The following is a 21,481-nucleotide window of genomic DNA, read 5'->3' as shown; positions in this document are numbered from 1 at the left end:
CTTATCATCAGATCGTGGTTGTATCTCTCTGTTAGTGTTACTAGATTTCAGTGCTGCTTTTGACACTATTGATCACAATATTCTTTTGAATAGACTTGAAAATTATGTTGGCATTAGTGGAATTGCATTGGCATGGTTCAAATCTTACTTGTAGTAGTAAATGAAGAGATGTCATATCGATCACAAGTTCAATATGGAGTACCGCAAGGCTCAGTACTAGGACCGTTGCTGTTCACTCTGTACATGCTACCCTTGGGAGATATCATTAGGAAGCATGGCGTTAGTTTTTACTGTTACGCTGATGATACTCAGCTCTATATTTCTTCAAGCCCTGACGAAACTTACCAATTCACAAAATTAACGGAATGCATAGCTGACATAAAAAATTGGATGACCAGTAATTTCTTACTACTAAATTCAGAAAAAACTGAGATTCTAATTTTTGGACCAAAAACTTCTTCACGTAATAACCTAGAATACTGTCTAACACTTGATGGCTGCTCTGTTAAGTCTTCGTCGTCAGTTAGGAACCTGGGTGTGCTCTTTGATACCAATCTTTCATTTGAAGGTCATGTTTCTAGCATCTGTAAAACCGCATTCTTCCATCTTAAAAATATATCTAAATTACGACATATGCTCTCAATGACAAATGCAGAACAGTTAGTTCATGCGTTCATGACCTCAAGGCTAGATTACTGTAACGCTCTACTGAGTGGTTGTTCTGCTCGCCTGTTAAACAAACTACAGCTGGTCCAAAACGCAGCAGCTAGAGTTCTTACTAGAGCCAGGAAGTATGACCATATTAGCCCGGTTCTGTCAACACTGCATTGGCTCCCTATTAAACATCGTATAGATTTTAAAATCTTGCTACTTACCTACAAAGCACTAAATGGTTTAGCTCCCCAGTACCTGAGCGAACTCTTAATGTATTATAGTCCTTCATGTCTATTGCGATCTCAGAATTCAGGCCAGTTGATAATACCTAGAATATCAAATTCAACTGCAGGCGGTAGATCCTTCTCCTATTTAGCACCTAAACTTTGGAACAGTCTTCCTATTACTGTTTGGGGAGCAGATACACTCTGTCAGTTTAAGTCTAGACTAAAACCACATCTGTTTAAATTTCCATACACATAAACCATTATCTACTTCTATAATTCAAATCATTTAAATTGTTAGGCTGTATAGATTAGGCCAGCCAGGAACACACTTTCCATAACACCTGATATAGGGCTACTCGCCTACATCAGTTATTTGCATTTCGTGGAGAGAGAGAATGATTGAGTACAGAAAGGCCTTAAAAAATGCTAGATCTACTTATTTTTCAAATCTCTCAGAAGAAAAGGTATTTTCTAGGTATTTATTTGACACAGTGGCTAAACTAACGAGAAATAGAGCTTCAACTTCTGATGTTTCCAAACAGCACAGCAGTAATGACTTTATGAACTTCTTTACTTGCAAGATTGACAATATTAGAGAGAAAATTATAACCATGCAACCGTCTACTACAGTGCGTTGTAGTGTCCCTGAGGAAAAACTCAATTCATTCGCTGCTTTAGGAGAGGAAGAATTCTCTAAACTTGTTAAATCATCAAAATCAACAACATGTATGTTAGACTCTATGCCGACTAAGCTATTGAAAGAAATGCTTCCAGAGGTCATAGATCCTCTTCTTAATATCATTAATTCATCTTTATCACTAGGATACATACCGAAAACTTTTAAGCTGGCTATTATTAAACCTCTTATTAAAAAAAACACATCCTAGAGAATTAGTCAATTACAGGCCGATCTCGAATCTACCTTTTCTGTCAAAAATACTAGAAAAGGCAGTTTCATCACAACTATGTTCCTTTTTAGAAAGAAATAATATCTGTGAGGATTTCCAGTCAGGATTAGACCGTACCATAGTACTGAGACTGCTCTCATTAGAGTCACTAATGATTTGCTCTTACTAGATCTCAGTGCTGCTTTTGACACTATCGACCACAATATTCTTTTGAATAGACTTGAAAATTATGATCCTTTTCCTATTTAGCACCTAAACTTTGGAACAATCTTCCTATCATTGTTCGGGAAGCAGACACGCTCTGTCAGTTTAAGTCTAGACTAAAACCACATGTGTTTAAACTTGCATACACATAACACATTATCTACTTCTATAATTCAAATCATGTAAATTGTTAGGCTGTATAGATTAGGCCAGCCAGAACCGTTACAGTAATCTAGCCTTGAGGTCATGAACGCATGAACTAACTGTTCTGCATTTTTCATTGAGAGCATATGTCGTAGTTTAGATATATTTTTAAGATGGAAGAATGCGGTTTTACAGATGCTAGAAACATGACCTTCAAATGAAAGATTGGTATCAAAGAGCACACCCAGGTTCCTAACTGACGACGAAGACTTAACAGAGCAGCCATCAAGTGTTAGACAGTATTCTAGGTTATTACGTGAAGAAGTTTTTGGTCCAAAAATTAGAATCTCTGTTTTTTCTGAATTTAGTAGTAGGAAATTACTGGTCATCCAATTTTTTATGTCAGCTATGCATTCCGTTAATTTTGTGAATTGGTAAGTTTCGTCAGGGCGCGAAGAAATATAGAGCTGAGTATCATCAGCGTGAAAACTAACGCCATGCTTCCTAATGATATCTCCCAAGGGTAGCATGTACAGAGTGAACAGCAACAGTCAAATAAGATGATATAATTTGATTATGATATGATATGATTTGAACCATGACAGTGCAATTCCACTAATGCCAACATAATTTTTGAGTCTATTCAAAAGAATATTGTGATCAATAGTGTCAAATGCAGCACTAAGATCCAGCAAATATTACTTGTTTTCTATTGTATACTTTCTCATTTAGTTTTTCCTTACACATGATCACATATTAAGTGCTGAGGGCCTTATCTGAACACCCTAAAACTTAAGAAACAGAATATGCATCTTAGAAAATTAAAAAAAATAAATAAATCTTTTTTTTTGTCTTGTTTTCAAGTATAAATATCTAAAATACTTAAACATTCTTAAATACACATTTACTTGAGAAGCAAAATCCTCTAAGATATTAAGTCTTTCATGAAAAAATAAAGTGGGTTTATGTTTAAAACATGAAAAATATCTGCCAATGGGGTCAGAAAAATAAACTTAATTCAGTGTCTGGGAGTTTATTGTTCTGACCATATTGGAAGATATTTTTCCTTGTTTTCAGCAAAAACTCTTAATTGTGATACATTTTTCATTAAACAAGACAAGACAATATCTTAAGTCATTTTGCTTCTCAAGTAAAAGTATCTTAATTTAAGAATGTGTATATATTTGTACTGGAAAACAAGACAAAAACACTAAGTAAGAAAATAATTTTTTTGCAGTGTAGTCATTTTCTAAGATGCATAAATTAACCAAAGCTTTAAATAATAACATACAAATGTGTTTTATACCCTACAGTGGTACATATGAAACATGCACTTTCATATTTGGTAGTGATCCAGGTTTAGTGATTATTTTAAGTGCCTATATTAATATACATCTTATGATCTATTTTTGTTTTTGTAATTCTACTTGTTTACATTAAGTCATTTCCATAATTTGTGTATAATTACACCCTGCTGTAACAGTATACCTTATTAACAGTGACATATAATCATGTCAGACCTGTTATTATAACTGTACGCTTCAATCTCTGAAATCCACACCACACAACATGCTTTGCATAAACACAAATGATTTAAAAAACTGAACGGTGTTGTTTCACCCAAGCAAGCATCACCAAAGAGCCAGGTTACTCTAATACAAATACAATGTTTACTTATTTAACATTAGTTGAATGTTGTAAATGATATTATTATATAAAAAGGTCAACAGATCTGGCCAGAGCCTTTTAACTACTGATCACAGATCAGTACATGCCTTAAATAACATTCTGTGTGCTTATATTTTCTTTGCTGTCCTACCTCAAGACATTCTAACAAATCTGTAAAGACTGACAACAGAGGTGAAATATTCAGCATATTTAATATCTTTGAGATCAAGCTGGCACAGTTTCTAGAGTTATACTGCAGACTGACATGTAACAGACATTGTAAAAATTGAATGTTAATTTTTCAAATGTATTTTAAAACTCTGGTGGCTTGTATTTCACACCAGACCAGAGAACTAGAGTGTCTTAACTTGTAGTATGCAACACTTTTACAAGTACCTCAGTCATAGTACAGCTGTCTAAATAATGTGTGATTATGGGAGATTATGGGATCATGTGTGATTATGGGAGAGTAACTGTCTTGAATTTACAGACAGGTCTGACTGTCAAAACTATCATTTGTGCCTATGGTTCTTGATTAAGTTGAAAGACATGTTTTAGATATACTGTAATGCCATATATCTAAGATACCATGTTGCAGCCAAATCTTGATATAGTGTTTATTTGACTTTGTAAACAGTATGGCATAGATGACCCATGTTCTGCCAGGAAATGGCTCAGAGATTAAACAGGATTTTATTTTGTGTTTCTGTATCAGTAATCAGAATTCATTCCAAATGTGTGACCTTAAATATGCATTAATTGTCATGCTAACGAAAAACACATTGTGCCTTCAGCTCATGTTCTGATCCAGAATAAATAATGCTGACTGGACAAATGAGTCTATTTCTCTTCGTAAATACTTTAGGCAGAAATTGTTTATTTTTTATATAATGCACTTACATAAATGACGATGACTCTATGCTGCCATGGTGTGTGTGTGTGTGTGTGTGTGTATATATATATATATGATGGACAGTTCATCACAGGGCTCACACACAGATATTAAAAAGTCATTTAGTATTAATTTTTTCTTGCTTTGATATAGCTAGAGGTAAAATGTTCAATTTTACTTCAGCATAATAAATTGCACAAAGAACAGAAAGAGACGAAGTGATGATAAAAGAGCAGACTTTATTGAATAATCTTAGTGTATGTTTTAATGCTCAGACTTCGTCTGTCCATCACAAATCCAACAAGTGTTATTATACCAAGAGAAAAACAATGAAAAAAGACTTCTTCACAGCATCGTCCTGTGATGTTAAAAACCTTGAAATGGAGACATTCTCTTTTCTCTTTCTCATGAAGACAAACATCCCTTCAAACCACACAATCATAAGATTACACAACAATAGAAAGGAAATAAGTATGATAACATATAAAAACATAAAATTACATCAATTAATAATAATGAAATGACTAAATGAGAAATGATATAAATCAAGTAGGCTATTGAGAACCCTTAGATCCTTCACAAGAAATGCTTCAATACATCAATCAAAACATATTCTGCAAACCCCATTTCCAGAAAAGTTGGGATATTTGGGAAATTGTAATTAAAGGCACAATATGTACGATTTTGTAATGAAATATCCAAAAACCTCTTGCACAGTGTGATATATTTCATGCAGTTGTGTACTTACATTATAACAAAAGTTCCCAAGGATTCATAAACCTATTCCAAATTTAAATAATGGCTCGTCCCTTGTCATTGTTGAATGTCAATGATGTAATATCTGCGCTATCCTCTGTTTCCGCTTCTCTTCGTGGTGAAAACGACATCTGTTGTTGTCCTTCATAGCGTCATCAAGCTCTGCCTTTGTTATTGATTTGCGACCTCTAGTGACGAAAACTTATATATTGTGCCTTTAAACAAGAATCTGTGATTTGTTAATTATTTTGATATTATCTGACAAAAGTACCATTTCCAGTGTTTCCATTGAACAACTTAATGGTATTTAGTTAATATAAGCACATTTTGAATTTGATGCTGAAACACTCTTAAAAAAATATAAACAAAGATGTGGCAGAATTAACAAATCACAGTTCAGTTCTGTGAGCTTCTCTTCATGGTGAAAACAACATCAAAGCCACTGGAAGGCAAGTCTGCAAGGTTTAGCCAAAAAAGCGTAACAGCTAATGCTAACGCCCCGCCCCCGGCGGTACGCAGGGAATGAGACCAGAGGCTGTTTTTTGAATGGAAGTCAATGGATGAGAGGCTTCACTATGCTGATTAAACATCTTTTGTGGGGAAATAGCTAATCATTTAATTAATGGACAGCCTGTTTGCTAATCTTAAGCATGCTAAACAATACTTTCGTTGGAAACTATATGTAGATTTTAGCTTGATAAAAATGTATTTTTTTTAAGAGAAGGCAGACTAGGGAATGTTGCGACTGATGTCACTGCCATTACACCATAGGCTGAGAGGTGCCACACATGATTAAGTTAGCCGTTACGCTTTCTCCAATGGTAAGAGATACAGACCCTTTTATCTCCTCATTATATACAATCTCTGACGACATCTCCCATTGTTTCACTCTTCTTCTTAGCATCATCAAGCTTCACCTTTGTTATTGATTTGAAACTGCGACCTCTAGTGGTGAAAACTTATATATTGAGCCTTAAAACATGAATCTGTGATTCACATGATTTATAAATCGAGGGAATAAAATAGTAAATCGTGTGCATGTTTTAGTAAATCGAGGGAAAAAATTTGTAAATTGTGCGAACCATTTAATTTTTTTTTTCTTGCCTGTGATGTGCAGGGCTCCATAAATCACAGTTCAGTTCTGTGAGTTTAAGTTTGTCTTTGGCTTCAACACACAACATGCACAACGAAAACACATCATACATTACAAACATACAACAACAATCTTTTCTTTTGTGTATTATAATTTCCCTAATGTCCCTCTTCTGTGGAAATGGGGTTTGTAAATCTTGAATGGTCTGAGAGTGAGTAAAGTATCAACAGATTCTCATTTTTGGGTCAACTATTCTTATTTAACAATAAAAAGAGTCCCATGGCATCGTACGGTCTCTTGTCAAATACTTGAGTTTTTGGATGATAGAGCCCTGTTGGGTTTAATTAAACAAGGCAATGATCTGGCCTACAAAGAGAGTTTAAATTATTATTATTATTATTATTATTATTAGCTGATGTGATTTAAAATTGAAAGTGGGTAAAACAAAAGCATTGCTTATTGATTTTAGAAAGAAGAGCTCCTTCCAGTGATTACTCCGGGTCAGAAGATAGATCTCTTGATGTCTCTAGCTGTTGAAAAGAGAACAAGAGTTACATGAGAAAATGTCCTTTACTTTGAAGGTCATCCACTATATGATTTAATGGACTAAGAGGAGCTCTAGTGAACTCATCAGAAGGTCTTTTGGGTCTGTCAGTGATTCACTTTTTTATGGCTTATTTATTGATTGATTATTGTGCATTAACAGTTATATTTATTGTTTGTACATGAGTGTAATCCAGGAGCCAGCTGTCTAACCTGTTACAGTTGTTTTTCTCACGAAAGCCTTTGATCTTTTTGGACACTTCTTTGAAGTCCTTCAGGATGTTCTGGATCATATTCTTCAATGCAGCTCTGATATCATTGAACTGTTGCACACCATTTTGGTTCTCCTTCAGCCAGCGATCGCAGGCCATTGGATCCACAAACACATTACGGTTCACCATCTCATTGGCGATGAACTCCACCTGCGAACGCTTTTCCTGGATTTTGTATTTGTCACCTTGGTTGTTAGATGTACATGCCTTGAGGTATGCCACAAGTGCCTCTCGGAGCATCCCCACGTACTCTCCGTACACAACTGCATTATAATCCACATACTCATTGTTCGAACTACAGAGACAAACACACCCAAAAAAAAAACACACCTAAAGATTATTTTTGACGAGGGGAGAAAGCACTGCAATCACTGCAGCAGTGAAGTGATAAATATTTAAATAAAAATAAATAAATAAATCACTGCTATGGCTAGATGGTTGAATGGGTAATTGATAAGCTTGTCTGTGAGAGACAGGTTGTTTGGAAAGCAATGTTTTATTGTATTATTGAATTATTATTATTGTTGATGAAGAGGGGATCGGCAGGAGATCAAATTTGGGAACTTCTGTGGGCTAAAAATAAGAAAAACTGACTGATTAGGCTGGAGGGGTGTGGGTAAACTAGCAATGAATATTGAATGGCTGCTCATTAACTGATCTGTTTATAATATATACAGTACAGTATAGTAACCTACTGTATAGTACTTGGAGATTGGAGAAAGACAAATGGATCAAATTTAGAATTGCAAGTAGATTTAGAGCATCTGAGAAATCTGAAGAAAGTGTGGATGAATAGAGTGTTGAGTGTTCTGTTGGTGTTTTCTGAGTGATTTCCTGAACAGAGGAGGAATAAGCATTTGCTTACTTCACAGGTACATGGTAAACGAGAACGTGATTTGTGGGCTATTAATAGCAGGGCACTGCTGACCAAAAATTGGTTTGCAGAAAATTGAGAGGAAGATTTACTGGAACGTCAGATCCATGTAGAGAGGCACTGGGGTACATATGGAGCCAATGCCCTACATTTCTGAAAGGCAGAATTTGAGAGAGATTTGAATTTTAAATTCAGCTATATGTTCTGCTTTATTTATAAACTAATTGCAAGCGGAAGACCAGATTAGCCGTCTGAGAAATGGCATTAGTTTAATCTGTGATGCAATAGACTGCATTGGAGTTGTTTCAATAGAAGAGAAAGCTTTTGGAGGCCCATTCTTTCCCCACAGGGCAGCAGCCATGATGAGCAGAGGGAGGAATTTCTGCTGTGGCAGTGAAGTAACACGGTTTAATCGAAAAGGCTGCGTATGTAATGGTAATGTAACAGGTGATATATGATACAGGCCGTTTTAACTATCCTTCTTCACCCTCTCATAGCATTAGATGTTGTACTGCTGCTGTCTGTCTTGTCAAACTTGTTTTATTATAAATGAGCACGCTGACGGTGTACATATAGCATTATGAAGATAGATTTTTTAGATTCTAATCACGAGCTGAAGTTTTGTAGCATCGCATCATGCAGTGAGCTTCAGCACAGATGCAGTGGACTTTAAAAGCATTTGGCCTGTTGGATGTATTCCAGATTCTTATGAAACTTAACCAACAATGGTTTGTCAGGTTCTGGGAAAGTTAGGATTGGGACAGATATGAATTAACACTTGAGCTCAGAAAAGGCAGCCTCAGCTTCATGGGTCCAGAAAAACTTTACTCTTCCTCCCTTGGTGAGTGCAGAAAGCAGAGCGTCCACAGAACTAAAGTTCCTATGGAAATGAGCAAAACTGAGAAACCGCTGAAGTTGAACCTCCCTGACACATGACAGAACAAACCAATCAATCACGGCTTGACCCTTCCAAGGATCCATTTGAATCAGGCATATTTCCACTATAAATCCTAATTTTTCTGTGGAAAGTATAACACTAAAGAAGACATTTCTAACAACCCTGCACCTTCAGACACAACACACAGGGCAATGGCTAAACATTCTGAAGTGTGGTTACAATTCAGAAAACTAGGTGCAGTCAATGCTTTTTTCAATATGTCCATAAAAACTGAAACATGCTTACTCCAGTCCATATATGATACAGAACAGCATGAGATATGGTCTTTCATGATATCTGAATTGTACTACACCGCACACATAACAGTGTTCACACTATGGATTGTGACAGCACAATGTACTAGATGTGGTCTGCATGAGTGTGAGAGCTGTGACATTAAATCTTAATTTTTTATCATGATAATTATTTATATCGCTTTATCGTCCAGACCTAATACACTTACACACTAAAGTTTCTACACACTATAGCACTCATCTCACCTGAGCACACACACACTGACCTGAAGTGGACCACCATTGTTGTGCTAATTGCATTTTGTTGAGTTTGGCTGAGGGGCATCAGGCCCTCGATCAGGTTATTCAGCTCCTCATAGCCCCCCACATCTTTCAGCAGGTCCTGCAGAACACTGCGGTGGAACTTAAGGAGGTTGTTGTTGAAGACATGCTGGCCCCGGTTCGCTAGCTTATTAGAAGCAGTCGGCGTGCGAGTAGAACCAATGGCTTGTAGTGCTTGCTGGGCGGCGTTTTGGAGCTGATTCTTTTCAAAATATCCATTACATATCCAATTCTGTCCTGTCAGGAAACACAGTGGTGACATGCACACAGTAATTTATTAGGTACTGATTCCGTAGTTCATGTGTGCATAGAACAAAACTGTATATCCTATTTCATGGATGGATAAAACACACATTGTAGATTGTGATTCGAAGGGATGAAGGGTGTAGGGGTCAAAAAAACTTTTTTTTTGGGACACATTTCTGCATCATCTTACAAGACATCTAACAAGACAATCAAAGAGGAGTAGATTGTGCAAGCTGCGGCCTTTGTTCGACGTTACTTTATTTATTTATTTAGGTTTATCGCACCATATTGTATATTGTGTCTATGTATTTTAATAAAGAGTATTTTTGTTGAAGTACAATGTCGTTTTGACCATAATAATGTGTCAAATCTAACTCATATAAATATTACAGTAGTATAGAAAATACTATACATTTATTGGTAAAATCGAACTCCGAGCCTCCTATACCAATTCTGTGACATCAAACAACTTCTCTGTGCAAAGGATCATGGGTGCCCGAAGTGTCCATCAGTTGTATCCTTCGAAATCCGAAGGGCCCTTTGAAGTGGCCAGTTTTGAGCACTTCGGTTTGGAACGACCCTTCAGTATGGTGGCCATGATTATTTTCATTCCGAAGTGCCCTTCGGAGGGCAATATATCCCGTTTGGAACGCACCGACAGTCTTCAAATCCCCTTCTTGCTCACTCTATCTCCTCCCCCATCATGAGTGGACACGCCCCCTACTGCTGATTGGCTCACTCTATCTCCTCCCCCATCATGAGTGGACACGCCCCCTACTGCTGATTGGCTACAAGTGTGTTGTGCTGCTCAGCTCAATCCACCAGAAAACACTTACTGCACCTTTAAAAATAAAGGTTCTTTATCTGCACGGATCGGATGGTTCTTTGAAGAACCTTTAACATCCTTGAAGCCCTTTTATTCCACAAAAGATTCTTTAATGTGGAAAAAGGTAAAGTGTTTTTCACACTAACAAGAAAAAAAGGTTATAGTATAGAAAAATACTATGCATACATTTATAGGTCAAATCTAACTTTTTTTTTATTGACAAAGGCAAAAGTTACAATTCAAAGAATTAACAACAATAATAGAATTATAAACAAACACAAAAACAGTAAAGAAAAAAAGAAAAAAAAAACTATGAGCCAGAGGTAATTTAACGTAAATTAATATTGAAAAAGGAGAGAAAGGTCCCTTTTTTTTCCTTCCTTGTACATCATAAAAATGTACAAAAATAAAAAAATGTTCCAAAGAATACTTCATGACACAGAGTTTGAGAAGATTTAATGTTAATGGATACGCTTTAGTTAATTGTTTACTTCAACGATACTACAACTATACAAGTCTTTTTGTATTAATTCAAACATATATTAATAAATAAGTAACATGTAAAGGGTTTCCCATTTGACTGTAGCCTATATTTGATCGTATTATTTCCTTCATGTTCAAATTGTTACAAATAATACTTAGATTATGTAACGTAGGCTATTTAATGTCAAAAAAAAAATAACCATTTAAAAAAAAGAAGTCTTGAACAAGTGAAACAAGTGTTTCTCTGTATGAAAACAAATAGGATATTTAAAAAAAACATTTCTAAAATAATAGGTTTAAAACACATTTAAACTGCTCATAATAAAATAAAAACAAGCAAACAACAAATAATCATCTTAAAAACACTTAAAAATTATAAGCCCATCTCATGGTATTTCTGCAGTCTTTTTCATCCCTGAAATCGAAATGAATAAGTTTTATTAATTAATATTTATTTAATATTAACACGATAAATATCTTTGACAAATGCAAAAAAAAAAGAAAAAACTTTAATGATAAAATATTAAAGACTTGAACAGATTCAATAGCCTATAGCAGATAAACACTTAATATAAATATATAAATATAAATTCATTCACCACATCATGACAGAAATATCACTCACTGTATACACCTTCTGTTGTTAAATGTCTCGTTGGCTTAAATGCATGTTTCACTTGTTCAAGGATTTGCAATGATTAAATACATGTAGGCCTATATTTTGACATTAAATGCCCATACCTCCGTGTCTTTATATTTGTCACAAGTTCACAACATGAACATACATACGGAAATAATATCACATACAGTCAAGGGAGACATTTTACTGTAGCTATGGTTACACATTTATCAATACATTTTCAAAATGATATGGTTAAAAGTATTTGTTTATACAAAAAAACAAATTAATAAACTAACAAATCATAGTTTGTATTATCCATTAAAGTACACATGAAATCAAAATTGACCTTATTTATTTTGTTAGCTCAAATTGCTAGTTTTGTGGTGAACAATTCATCCGTGCAAGTCAATCCACACAAAAAAATTGTTTGGCTTCGTAATATTTAATCAAAATCTGAAAATGCTCCTCCCCTCTGCATTGGTGCCCCTTCTCTAGTGACATCAGTTTGACGGCTTGGGTTGAAATCGCTTAAACCACTCCCCTCCAACGGTTAGTCTGCTATGAGCGAGAGATGGAGAGGAGGAGCGCTAAAGTAAAACTCTGCCCTCTATTCAATATTCCCTTTCACTTGGAAATACGTCACAGCACTGGAGAAAAGACGTTTGCAACTTCCGGTTCACGCGGACTTTAACACGGTAATTAAATATCCTCATTGTACATCATGATATCCTACACATATATGAACAGAAACATTACTTTATTTAAAAGTATTGTTGTTAAATATTGTAGACATCGATCCGATCAAAATCCATGTAAAAACAACTTATATTTTGTTATATTTTATACAAATATGACTGTTAAGCCCCGCCCCTCACTTCCGTTCTGTGGCTGCGGTTCTGAAACTGTGGTGCTGCGGGTCTGCAGCTGGATATGTCTTGTGACGCGAGAGCACATCAATGCGCGAGCGCAAATCTGTCTGCTCGCGCGCGGATTTCCTTTGCTCTTGCGCAAAACTGGACGCGCGCTCTCAAATATACAGTGCTCTCTTATGAACTGCCTCTCCTGTCGCTCAGATATTGCGCGTGCGCGCTCAAACTGTGTCCTGCGCGCTCGTGAATCTCTCCGTGCTCTTGCAGAAATTAATTAGCTTCTGGATTAAACGCTGTCAGAAGTTATCAACCAATCAGAAGAGACAACTGATCCATGAAAATGCTACGTGGAATCTTATTGGCTGAGAGTGAACTGCGCCTGGAATTCTTTCGACAAAGATGGATATTTCATTTCTTTACAATTTAATAATATTTAATAACATTAATCAAAATGCAGGTCATATCTTAGAAATGGCTTGGAATGGGGCGCTTGGATGTTTTCTATATTAATAAGCTTGTTTGTCTAACTGCATCCCATTACAGGGGCACGTTCAAGCTCAAACCGGTGCGCAACGTTTTGCTACGGTTTCCGGGTTGAACTACATGTTTCCTGGAAACGGTGTGCAATGGGTTTGAGATACGTTTTCTCTTGTTTGGTGGGTGTGTCAGAAATGACAGCCCAATCAGCGGCAACCTGTATATAAACCACGCGGTATTAAAGAGACAGCTCGCACAATGGGTATTAATGTAACATAAAAATACTATACATATTTATATATTTTGCTATTGTATTGTGAAGTGACACTTTCATAAACTTTTCTATACTCCTCTGATTATATAATGGTAAATATTACAATATCATAGCACAACAGAGATCAGCAATAATGATAAGCCTAATACTCACAATAAAAATAATGTCAAATAATGTCATATAGATCATAACACAGTCTCGGAGGTAAGAAGTGGATTATCCTTCATCTGAAATGTTTGTCTTTTCATGCTGAAATGCAAGGCAAATATTGTATCACAATAATTAGAAGTTTCCACAAATCCCTTCACTTGATTGGGATGTTCTCTTTTATTCTGGATGGCAAGGGCAATGACTGTAACATCGAGCGTATTTTGCAGTATTAAACACGTATTTATACCGATTTCATCAGGCTCTGAAAATTCTTCAAAAAGAACACAAAGAATGGCCTTCTCAGCTGCCATAGTTGCAACGCTTGCGTCATCAGAACAGGGTGTTCAATCAGAGATTGTATATAATGGGGAGATAAGAGGTCTGTGGCCCTGTCCCAAATGGCGCACTTCATGTGTACTTTCGGTCTCGTGGACTTAAATTGCGCATGCTCGCCGAGTCTACGAGTCCGTAGGCCGTCCCATTCAGCATTTTAATGCTCTGAAGTGTGCTCACCAGCGCCCCCTTTGTACCCTTGAAGCGGTCTTCCGCGAAGCCCGCATAGATGCAGGCTCCGCACACTTTAACTACCCAGGAATCCTTGCGAAATACCAATCAGACAACGGATGGGAGGAGATTTCGCTCAAGAGCAATTGATGACATGGCTGAGAAGAAAATATTTAAGTGTAGGTATCATTACGGTTTTTATGACCTAAGTGTACGTTTTACCAGTTGTTACCTACATTTTATACAAACTTTATGGTCATCGACCAGTGGTTGATATCTCAAACATAATAATAGCGCGCTGAATAATACGATCGCATTATGATTCATTAAATAAATAGAACCGAATGTCAGGGCTTTACTGAGTCATATGTAAACCTAGTATTTATATTTAAACCTGTAAATTCATCTGAAACTCACGCACGTTTATTATGTGTTAAAATTGTAATCTTAGTTCAAATGGAACATTATGTATTATTACAACTGTATACATTATTTAAATAAGCATGTATATATTGTCTAATGCCCAGGTGGCATAAGCAAAAGCAGGCTGTGTAGTTGACATGGAGATAATATTTTGCAAAAGAAAAGAAACCTGTTCTCGATGCTAAATATTATCCCCGAACCTGCAGCTCCTGTCAAAAAACAACCAGACCGTTATTTCCGGCGATCGAGTCAAAAATACCTCTCAATGCGCCCTCGTGGACTCGCGCCAAGGGCCCTATAGGTCTGCACTACATGATGTCACCAAAGTGTGGACTCTGAGGAAGTCCACAAGTCCGGAGTGTGCCATTTGGGACAGGGTCTGTATCTCTTACCATTGGAGAAAGCGTAACGGCTAACTTAATCATGTGTGGCACCTCTCAGCCTATCATGTAATGGCAGTGACATCAGTCGCAACATTCCCTAGTCTGCCTTCTCTTAAAAAAAAATACATTTTTATCAAGCTAAAATCTACATATAGTTCCCAACGAAAGTTTTGTTTAGTGTAAAACATGCTGAAGATTGGCAAACAGGCTGTCCATTAATTAAATGATTAGCTATTTCCCCACAAAAGATGTTTAATCAGCATAGTGAAGCCTCTCATCCATTGACTTCCATTCAAAAAACAGCCTCTGGTCTCATTCCCTGCGTACCGCCGGGGGCGGGGCGTTAGCATTAGCCGTTACGCTTTTTTGGCTAAAGGTTCAATGGTTCAATGCACCACCGTTTCCGTTTAAAAAACGTTTTGCAACGTTTTGTCGGGGCTGAACGCAGCCCTGGTCAAACCCCACTGAACGATTCATCAAAAACCATCATATTAGCCAATATCATGGACGAAAACATTAAATTAAACATAAATTTAAAACAAAAGATTAAACAACTAGGCTAATTTAATGTTTTAAATCAGTCTATTTAGAAATGTGTAAAGTGTTATAAATTAGCCTATTAAAAAATATGTTAATTTAAATGAATTCATTACAAAATCGTTTGAAATTAATGAAGACATGTCATTTATTGCTGAAATCAAGTGTATATTCGGACTATAAATTATTATTGCAATACTTGCGTTATTATTTAATGTTTGCATCACAGAAGTAGCAATAGTGTGTTGTTGAAAACACTTAGTGAAGCTGTTTAAAACATAAAGCTTACATGACCACTGCTTTCAGCGGCAATGCAAAAGCAGTCGAAGCAGTCCTCGTCAAAGCAGAGACCAGGAGACGTTGGGATATCTTTCAAGCAGAAGTTACTCTTTGTTGAGAAACGCGCTGTGCGTCGCTGTAGTCATCCAAGTCCAACTAAGGCAGTGTACTTGGTAGTTCATATACATTCAAGGGGGAGGGATACATAGAGTAGAGGTGGAGACAATCTAAACAAAGCATGCAAATGCAGTGCAGGAATCAGCCCGTTACCGGCATTTCCCAGCCATGATCTAATCAGCATAACGGTGTCATTCAAATGCATAGGTGCTAATCCACTCAGTCTGACAGTATCGCCCATACCTTCACATTATCATAGAGACAAAGGCACAGCTGTATCTTGAGCTTGTCTTGCCAAATGGTTAGGAAGTGCATGAAGACAAAAGGTTAATGTTACAGACACCTGGGCTGCCTGACTTGATCTTAAATTGTCATTATCTTTACCTCAAAATGTTAAATACAATATACTTCACCTTAATATTTCATGTGAGGTTATGTCAGGATGTAGGATCAGCAGATCTTAAACAGATTCTTACATTTGTAATCCCACAGTAATTTCAAAGGTTTAATAGACATAACCGAATCGTTGTCATTTAGGAATAAGATCGTTTTCTTTTGATTAATCGTGCATACATAAGAGCTTAAGTATTTTTGTATGTCATGTTTTACCAGACCTCAAAACAAATTCACTATAGGTGGTATATTTGATCTCCACATTTTGAGTATTAAGGGAATGATGATTTGATCTTGTTCTGTCTTAAATCAGAAGATATTTTTTGGTAATACTTTACAATAAGGTTTCATTAACATTATTTAACTACATTAGTTAACATGAACTAATAATGAACTGCACTTCTACAGCATTTATTAATCTTTGTTAATGTTAATTTCAGCATTTACTAATACATTATTAAAATCCAAAGTTGTATTTGTTAACATTAGTAAATGCACTGTGAAGTAAACAACCAACAAACAGCTGTATTTTTAACGTTAACAAAGATTGATTATTACAGTAATGTAGTGTACATTGTTAGTTCATGTTAGATAATACATCAATGTTAACAAATAAAAACCTTCTTTTAAAATGTTACCTATTTTTTATATACATTTCAACACAAAATGTACAACCACAATAACTTTAAGAAACATTTTTTGTTTGTTTGTTTAGATAAATTGGGGTTTGACCTGTAATGTGATGCAGTTTGACTAGGATACATTTGAGTAATATTATTAAATTGTAAAGAAATGAAATATTCATCTTTTTTTAGAAAGAATTCCAGGCGCAGTTCACTCTCAGCCAATAAGATTCCACGTAGCGTTTTCATGATTCAGTCGTCTCTTCTGATTGGTTGATAACTTTTGACAGCGTTTAATCCAGAAGCTAATTAATTTCTGCAAGAGCACGGAGAGATTCACGAGCGCGCAGGACACAGTTTGAGCGCGCACACGCAATATCTGAGCGAGAGGAGAGGCAGTTCATAAGAGAGCACTGTATGTTTGAGAGCGCGCGTCCAGTTTTGCGCGAGAGCAAGGGAAATCCGCGCGCGAGTTTTTTAAAAGAGCAATAGCTCCACTGGGGATGGCATCCATCACTATGGCAAAGTCTCGTGGGGTGACAGAAATAGAATAAGAATGCAAGCTAGAAGCATCTGCTTATGGAAATTTGATCATTTGATGGACAATTTAGAAATATTGTAGTTACATACTAAGAGAAAGGGGAGACAACCAACTTTAGAAAAAATATAGTTAGGAATAGTGTTCCATATGGATTCAGAATCAGTCAAAAATTGCTTCAACCAATTGATCTTAAACATTGTTTAAAGAAGCAAAGTCAAGAAAGTTAAGACCTCCCTGATCAAAGCTATTTATGACAACAGATTTTTTTTTAAGTAATGTCTCTTGTGTTTCTACAAAAAGTCAAAGAGCATTCTATCAACCTTCACACAAATTGACTTGTCTACATACAAGGAAAGAGCAGGGTAGGTCAATCGAGAAACACCTTCAGCTTTAGCGAGGAGAGCCCTTCCCCGTAAAGACCCTTTGGAGCCAGGAGTTAAATTTTTTCTTAACTTTAGTAATTACTGGATCAAAGTTTAACTTTCCTCTCATATTAACATCTTTACAAATGATCACACCCAAATAACACACTTCAGTCTTAACCGGAATACTATGCAGGAAAGAAGCAGAACAAGACTTTAAGGGAAGGAGTTCACATTTATCTAAATTCAAAAATAAACGAAAGCTTTAGAGAATACTTTAATAAGATCAAGAGCGATAGGGATCTGTAAGTCATTTTTTAAAAAGAGTGTAGTATCGTCAGCTAATTGGGTTATAAGAATCTGTTTATCAGCTATATTAAAGTACAGATTTTTCATTATAAATGTACTCAAGATAAAGTAAAAGTATCCACATTTAAATCTACTCTAAAAAGTACAAATTTTCCAAAAAACTACTCAAGTAAATGTAACAAAGTAAATGTAGTTTGTTACTACCCACCTCTGACTACAACCCCCAAAACTGTTGCCAAAGCCAGCACGAGCTTTAAAATAGGAATCATTGTGGTTTCAATCAGGTCCTTTACTAGTCAGCAATCTGTATAAAAAAAAAAAACATAATATTTCACCAAATGGACCCAGAAATGTGTATTAAAGTGTTTGACTGACAAAAGTATGTATAAATTTGCAGGGGGTGCGGGGAGGGGGTGGATCATGTTCATGTAAACACGTTAACTTGTTTTCCTTTATCAGAGTAGGGTAGACCAGGTACAGTTGGTACAGTTGAAACACCTTAAATAACTTACATACGCAACAAATCTGATCTGTGATATTTGCTTTGCACATCCGTATTAGTGCCCTCTTCGATCGTGTTAAATTTGAAGTACATGCGGTTCTCCAGTCCGAAGACATCAGCGAAAGGCAAGTTTTTCACTTCACTCTAAACACTGACATACTGCATGACTTTGTGTCATGCAAGGTCTTCGTAAAATCTTGAGAAATGTTCGAGGTGGTCAGCGGGGTACAGTTGAGACACAATGTACCAAATGTACCTGCACTATAGAATCCTATTGCGGCACATGCAGTTTAGTTGCACGATATAAGATCACAAGTTAATAGATTTCATCTGTTTTATTATTGCTGTTTGCAGTTGTTCAATGTTTTTTACTTTTACTCAACTTTTCAACTGTTAATATTAAAATGATGGACTGAAATTAAATATTGTATTGCTGTTTGCCATTACTGTACAATGTTTTTCAAATGAACTACTTTTAACTAAACAAATAATCAGATAAAATACTGAATGAAAATAAAAACTGTTGAATTTTCATTTTTAAAGATATTTTACATTTGCAGTGAATTGGTTAGGCAGCTTGACAGCATTCCGGATGGGTGTCTCAACTGTACTCAACTGTACCCGCTTCTTGTGTTTATGAGCTAATTTTGACAAATATAACCTACATATGGATGTTAATAATTATTAATATTTTAGTAGACAAGTAAAGGAAATGTCATATGAAAAATCACTTCTTTTCAGTCCCTAGTTTTGGTGTGGTAACGGAAAAAGCAAAAAGTGTACCAACTGTGTCCAGTCTACCCTAAGGACCAGGTCAAAGGCTTAAGCATAAACCGATCGTCACAGCTAGATTTTTGCCCCTTACACCGATTTCGTCCAGCATGTAAATGCATTAATGTGCTTTCTGTCAGCTTATTGAAGTGCACATGTGTGATATATGACAGGAACACATCCTTAACGTGGATTTAAATGTATCCATCCTGTTGAAAAAAGCAGCATATGATGGATAGGTATGTTTTGAAGCATGGAAGCTGGTTTGAGCTGGTTTATTTATAATTTACTCACCCCATGTCATCCAATATGTTTATGGCTTTCTTTCTTTCTTCAGGTGAAAAGAAATGAAGGTTTTTGAGGAAAACATTCAAGTATTTTTCTCCATATAGTGTACTTCACTGGGGTTCAACGGGTTGAAGGTCCAAATGTCAGTTTCAGTGCAGCTTCAAAGAGCTCTACATGATCCCAGACAAGGAATAAGGGTCTTATCTAGAGAAACGTTCTGTCATTTTCTGAATAAAAAAAAAAATAAAATGTATATACTTTTTAACCACAAATGCTTGTCTTGCACTGCTCTGTGATGCTCCATGCATGACGTAATCACGTTGGAAAGGTCACGTGACGTAGGTGAAAGTACACATCAAGTGTTCACAAAGCGAACATGCAAAGACTAAGTCAAATACCTTTTACAAAAAAAAAAAAAAGGTAAAACAACGATGTCGGATGATTTGAAGCTGGAGGAGAAAATGAGATGGAGGTTTTTACCCTACTTTCGGCTACGTCACGTGTGACCTTTCCAACGTGATTACGTAATGCATGGCTCATCACAGAGCTATTCCAAGATGAGCATTTGTGGTTAAAAAGTATATAATTTTTTTTTTTTTTTCAAAAATAAACAATTGTTTCACTACCCTTATTCCTCATCTGGGATCGTTTAGAGCTCTTTGAAGCTGCACTGAAACTGACATTTGGACCTTCAACCCGTTGGTAACTGTTGAAGTCCACTACATGGAGAAAAATCCTGGATTTTTTCCCCCCTCAAAAACCTTAATTGAAACCTTAAAAACCAACTGAAGAAAGAAAGACATAAATTATCATATATATGATATAAATATGATATAAATTATCAGGACATTTTAATTCAGAAGTGAACTAATCCTTTAAGGAAGTGTTGCGTCATTTAAAAGGGAGTCAATGAGTAACAAACTAATAAGTAACTGGATTCAGGAACTGATTTTGATGGCATTTTTGCCACAAGCTAATTTCAGACTCTGATGTGCGCCAGTCAAGATCCAAGACAAATGAAATAATAGACTATAATTTTGAGAATGAAAACTAAAAAATTAAAACATTTTAATAAGAACAAAGGTTAGTAGCACAATCCAATTAACAGTGAAAATTATTACTGATTTAAATATTACTAAATTTATAAAAATTGCATTGTGTTTATAAACCTGTGACGATAGTTCCAGCACCCCTGGCCAAATTAGAAGAGATCAGCAAGCATTCTTTCACAGTTAACAAGCTAACATTATTGATCATATCTGCCAAGTAAATTGAATCTAGAAAATGGATGCACTCATTCAACTACAAATTCACATAGTATTCATTAACACAGTGATAATAAGCTGGTAGTTACCTCTTGTCAGCTACAGTTGTATTGTCTGACTGCAAGTTGAGGAGGCAGAAAGTGAAGTGAGGAGGAACACAGCGAGGGGGTGAGTAAAACCAGTGTAAGAATATTGGGTAACACTTTACTTGAAGGGGTGTGCATAAGACTGACATGACACCTTCATAATCATGACATGACACATGTCATGTGGTTGGTTTTGACATTGGCTGTCATGAGGCCATTATAATAGTGTCATGAATATGTATCTTGACCTCAACTACAGTGGTACAAATTGAATTTGTCATTAAAATGTCATTAAGTGACAATACTCTGACAAATAATTTTATAACAGCGCCATTAATATTTTTCATTTCATGTTTTTTTTTTTTTTAAGTTTCCTCCAACAGAAGGTCAGATAATAGACAATT

The 21,481-nt window shown here is 35.9% G+C and overlaps 1 protein-coding gene across 2 annotated transcripts in view; it reads right to left on the bottom strand.

Moving 5' to 3' along the window:
• The window catches only part of LOC127519991 (uncharacterized), a 35,114-nt gene extending 13,962 nt beyond the window's left edge, over positions 1-21,152 (bottom strand). Inside the window, exons 1-5 of one of the 2 annotated variants that reach the window (XM_051907688.1) lie at positions 21,081-21,152; positions 18,374-18,469; positions 9,693-9,984; positions 7,303-7,656; positions 4,917-7,076 (exon numbers count right to left, since the gene is read on the bottom strand). In XM_051907688.1, coding sequence (XP_051763648.1) covers positions 7,073-7,076; positions 7,303-7,656; positions 9,693-9,984; positions 18,374-18,434 — 711 coding nt within the window. In that variant the 5' untranslated portion in view covers positions 18,435-18,469; positions 21,081-21,152 and the 3' untranslated portion in view covers positions 4,917-7,072. Of the gene's footprint in view, positions 1-4,916; positions 7,077-7,302; positions 7,657-9,692; positions 9,985-18,373; positions 18,470-21,080 lie in introns of those variants that run through there. The other variant, XM_051907685.1, reaches the window with a different exon arrangement.
• Positions 21,153-21,481: the final 329 nt, after the last annotated feature.

Source organism: Ctenopharyngodon idella, chromosome 10, assembly GCF_019924925.1.
Source record: "Ctenopharyngodon idella isolate HZGC_01 chromosome 10, HZGC01, whole genome shotgun sequence".
In the NCBI taxonomy this organism is placed as follows: Eukaryota; Metazoa; Chordata; class Actinopteri; order Cypriniformes; family Xenocyprididae; genus Ctenopharyngodon; species Ctenopharyngodon idella.
The sequence above is the reverse complement of the archived record's forward strand: the minus strand, read 5'-3'. Positions and strand labels throughout refer to the sequence as shown.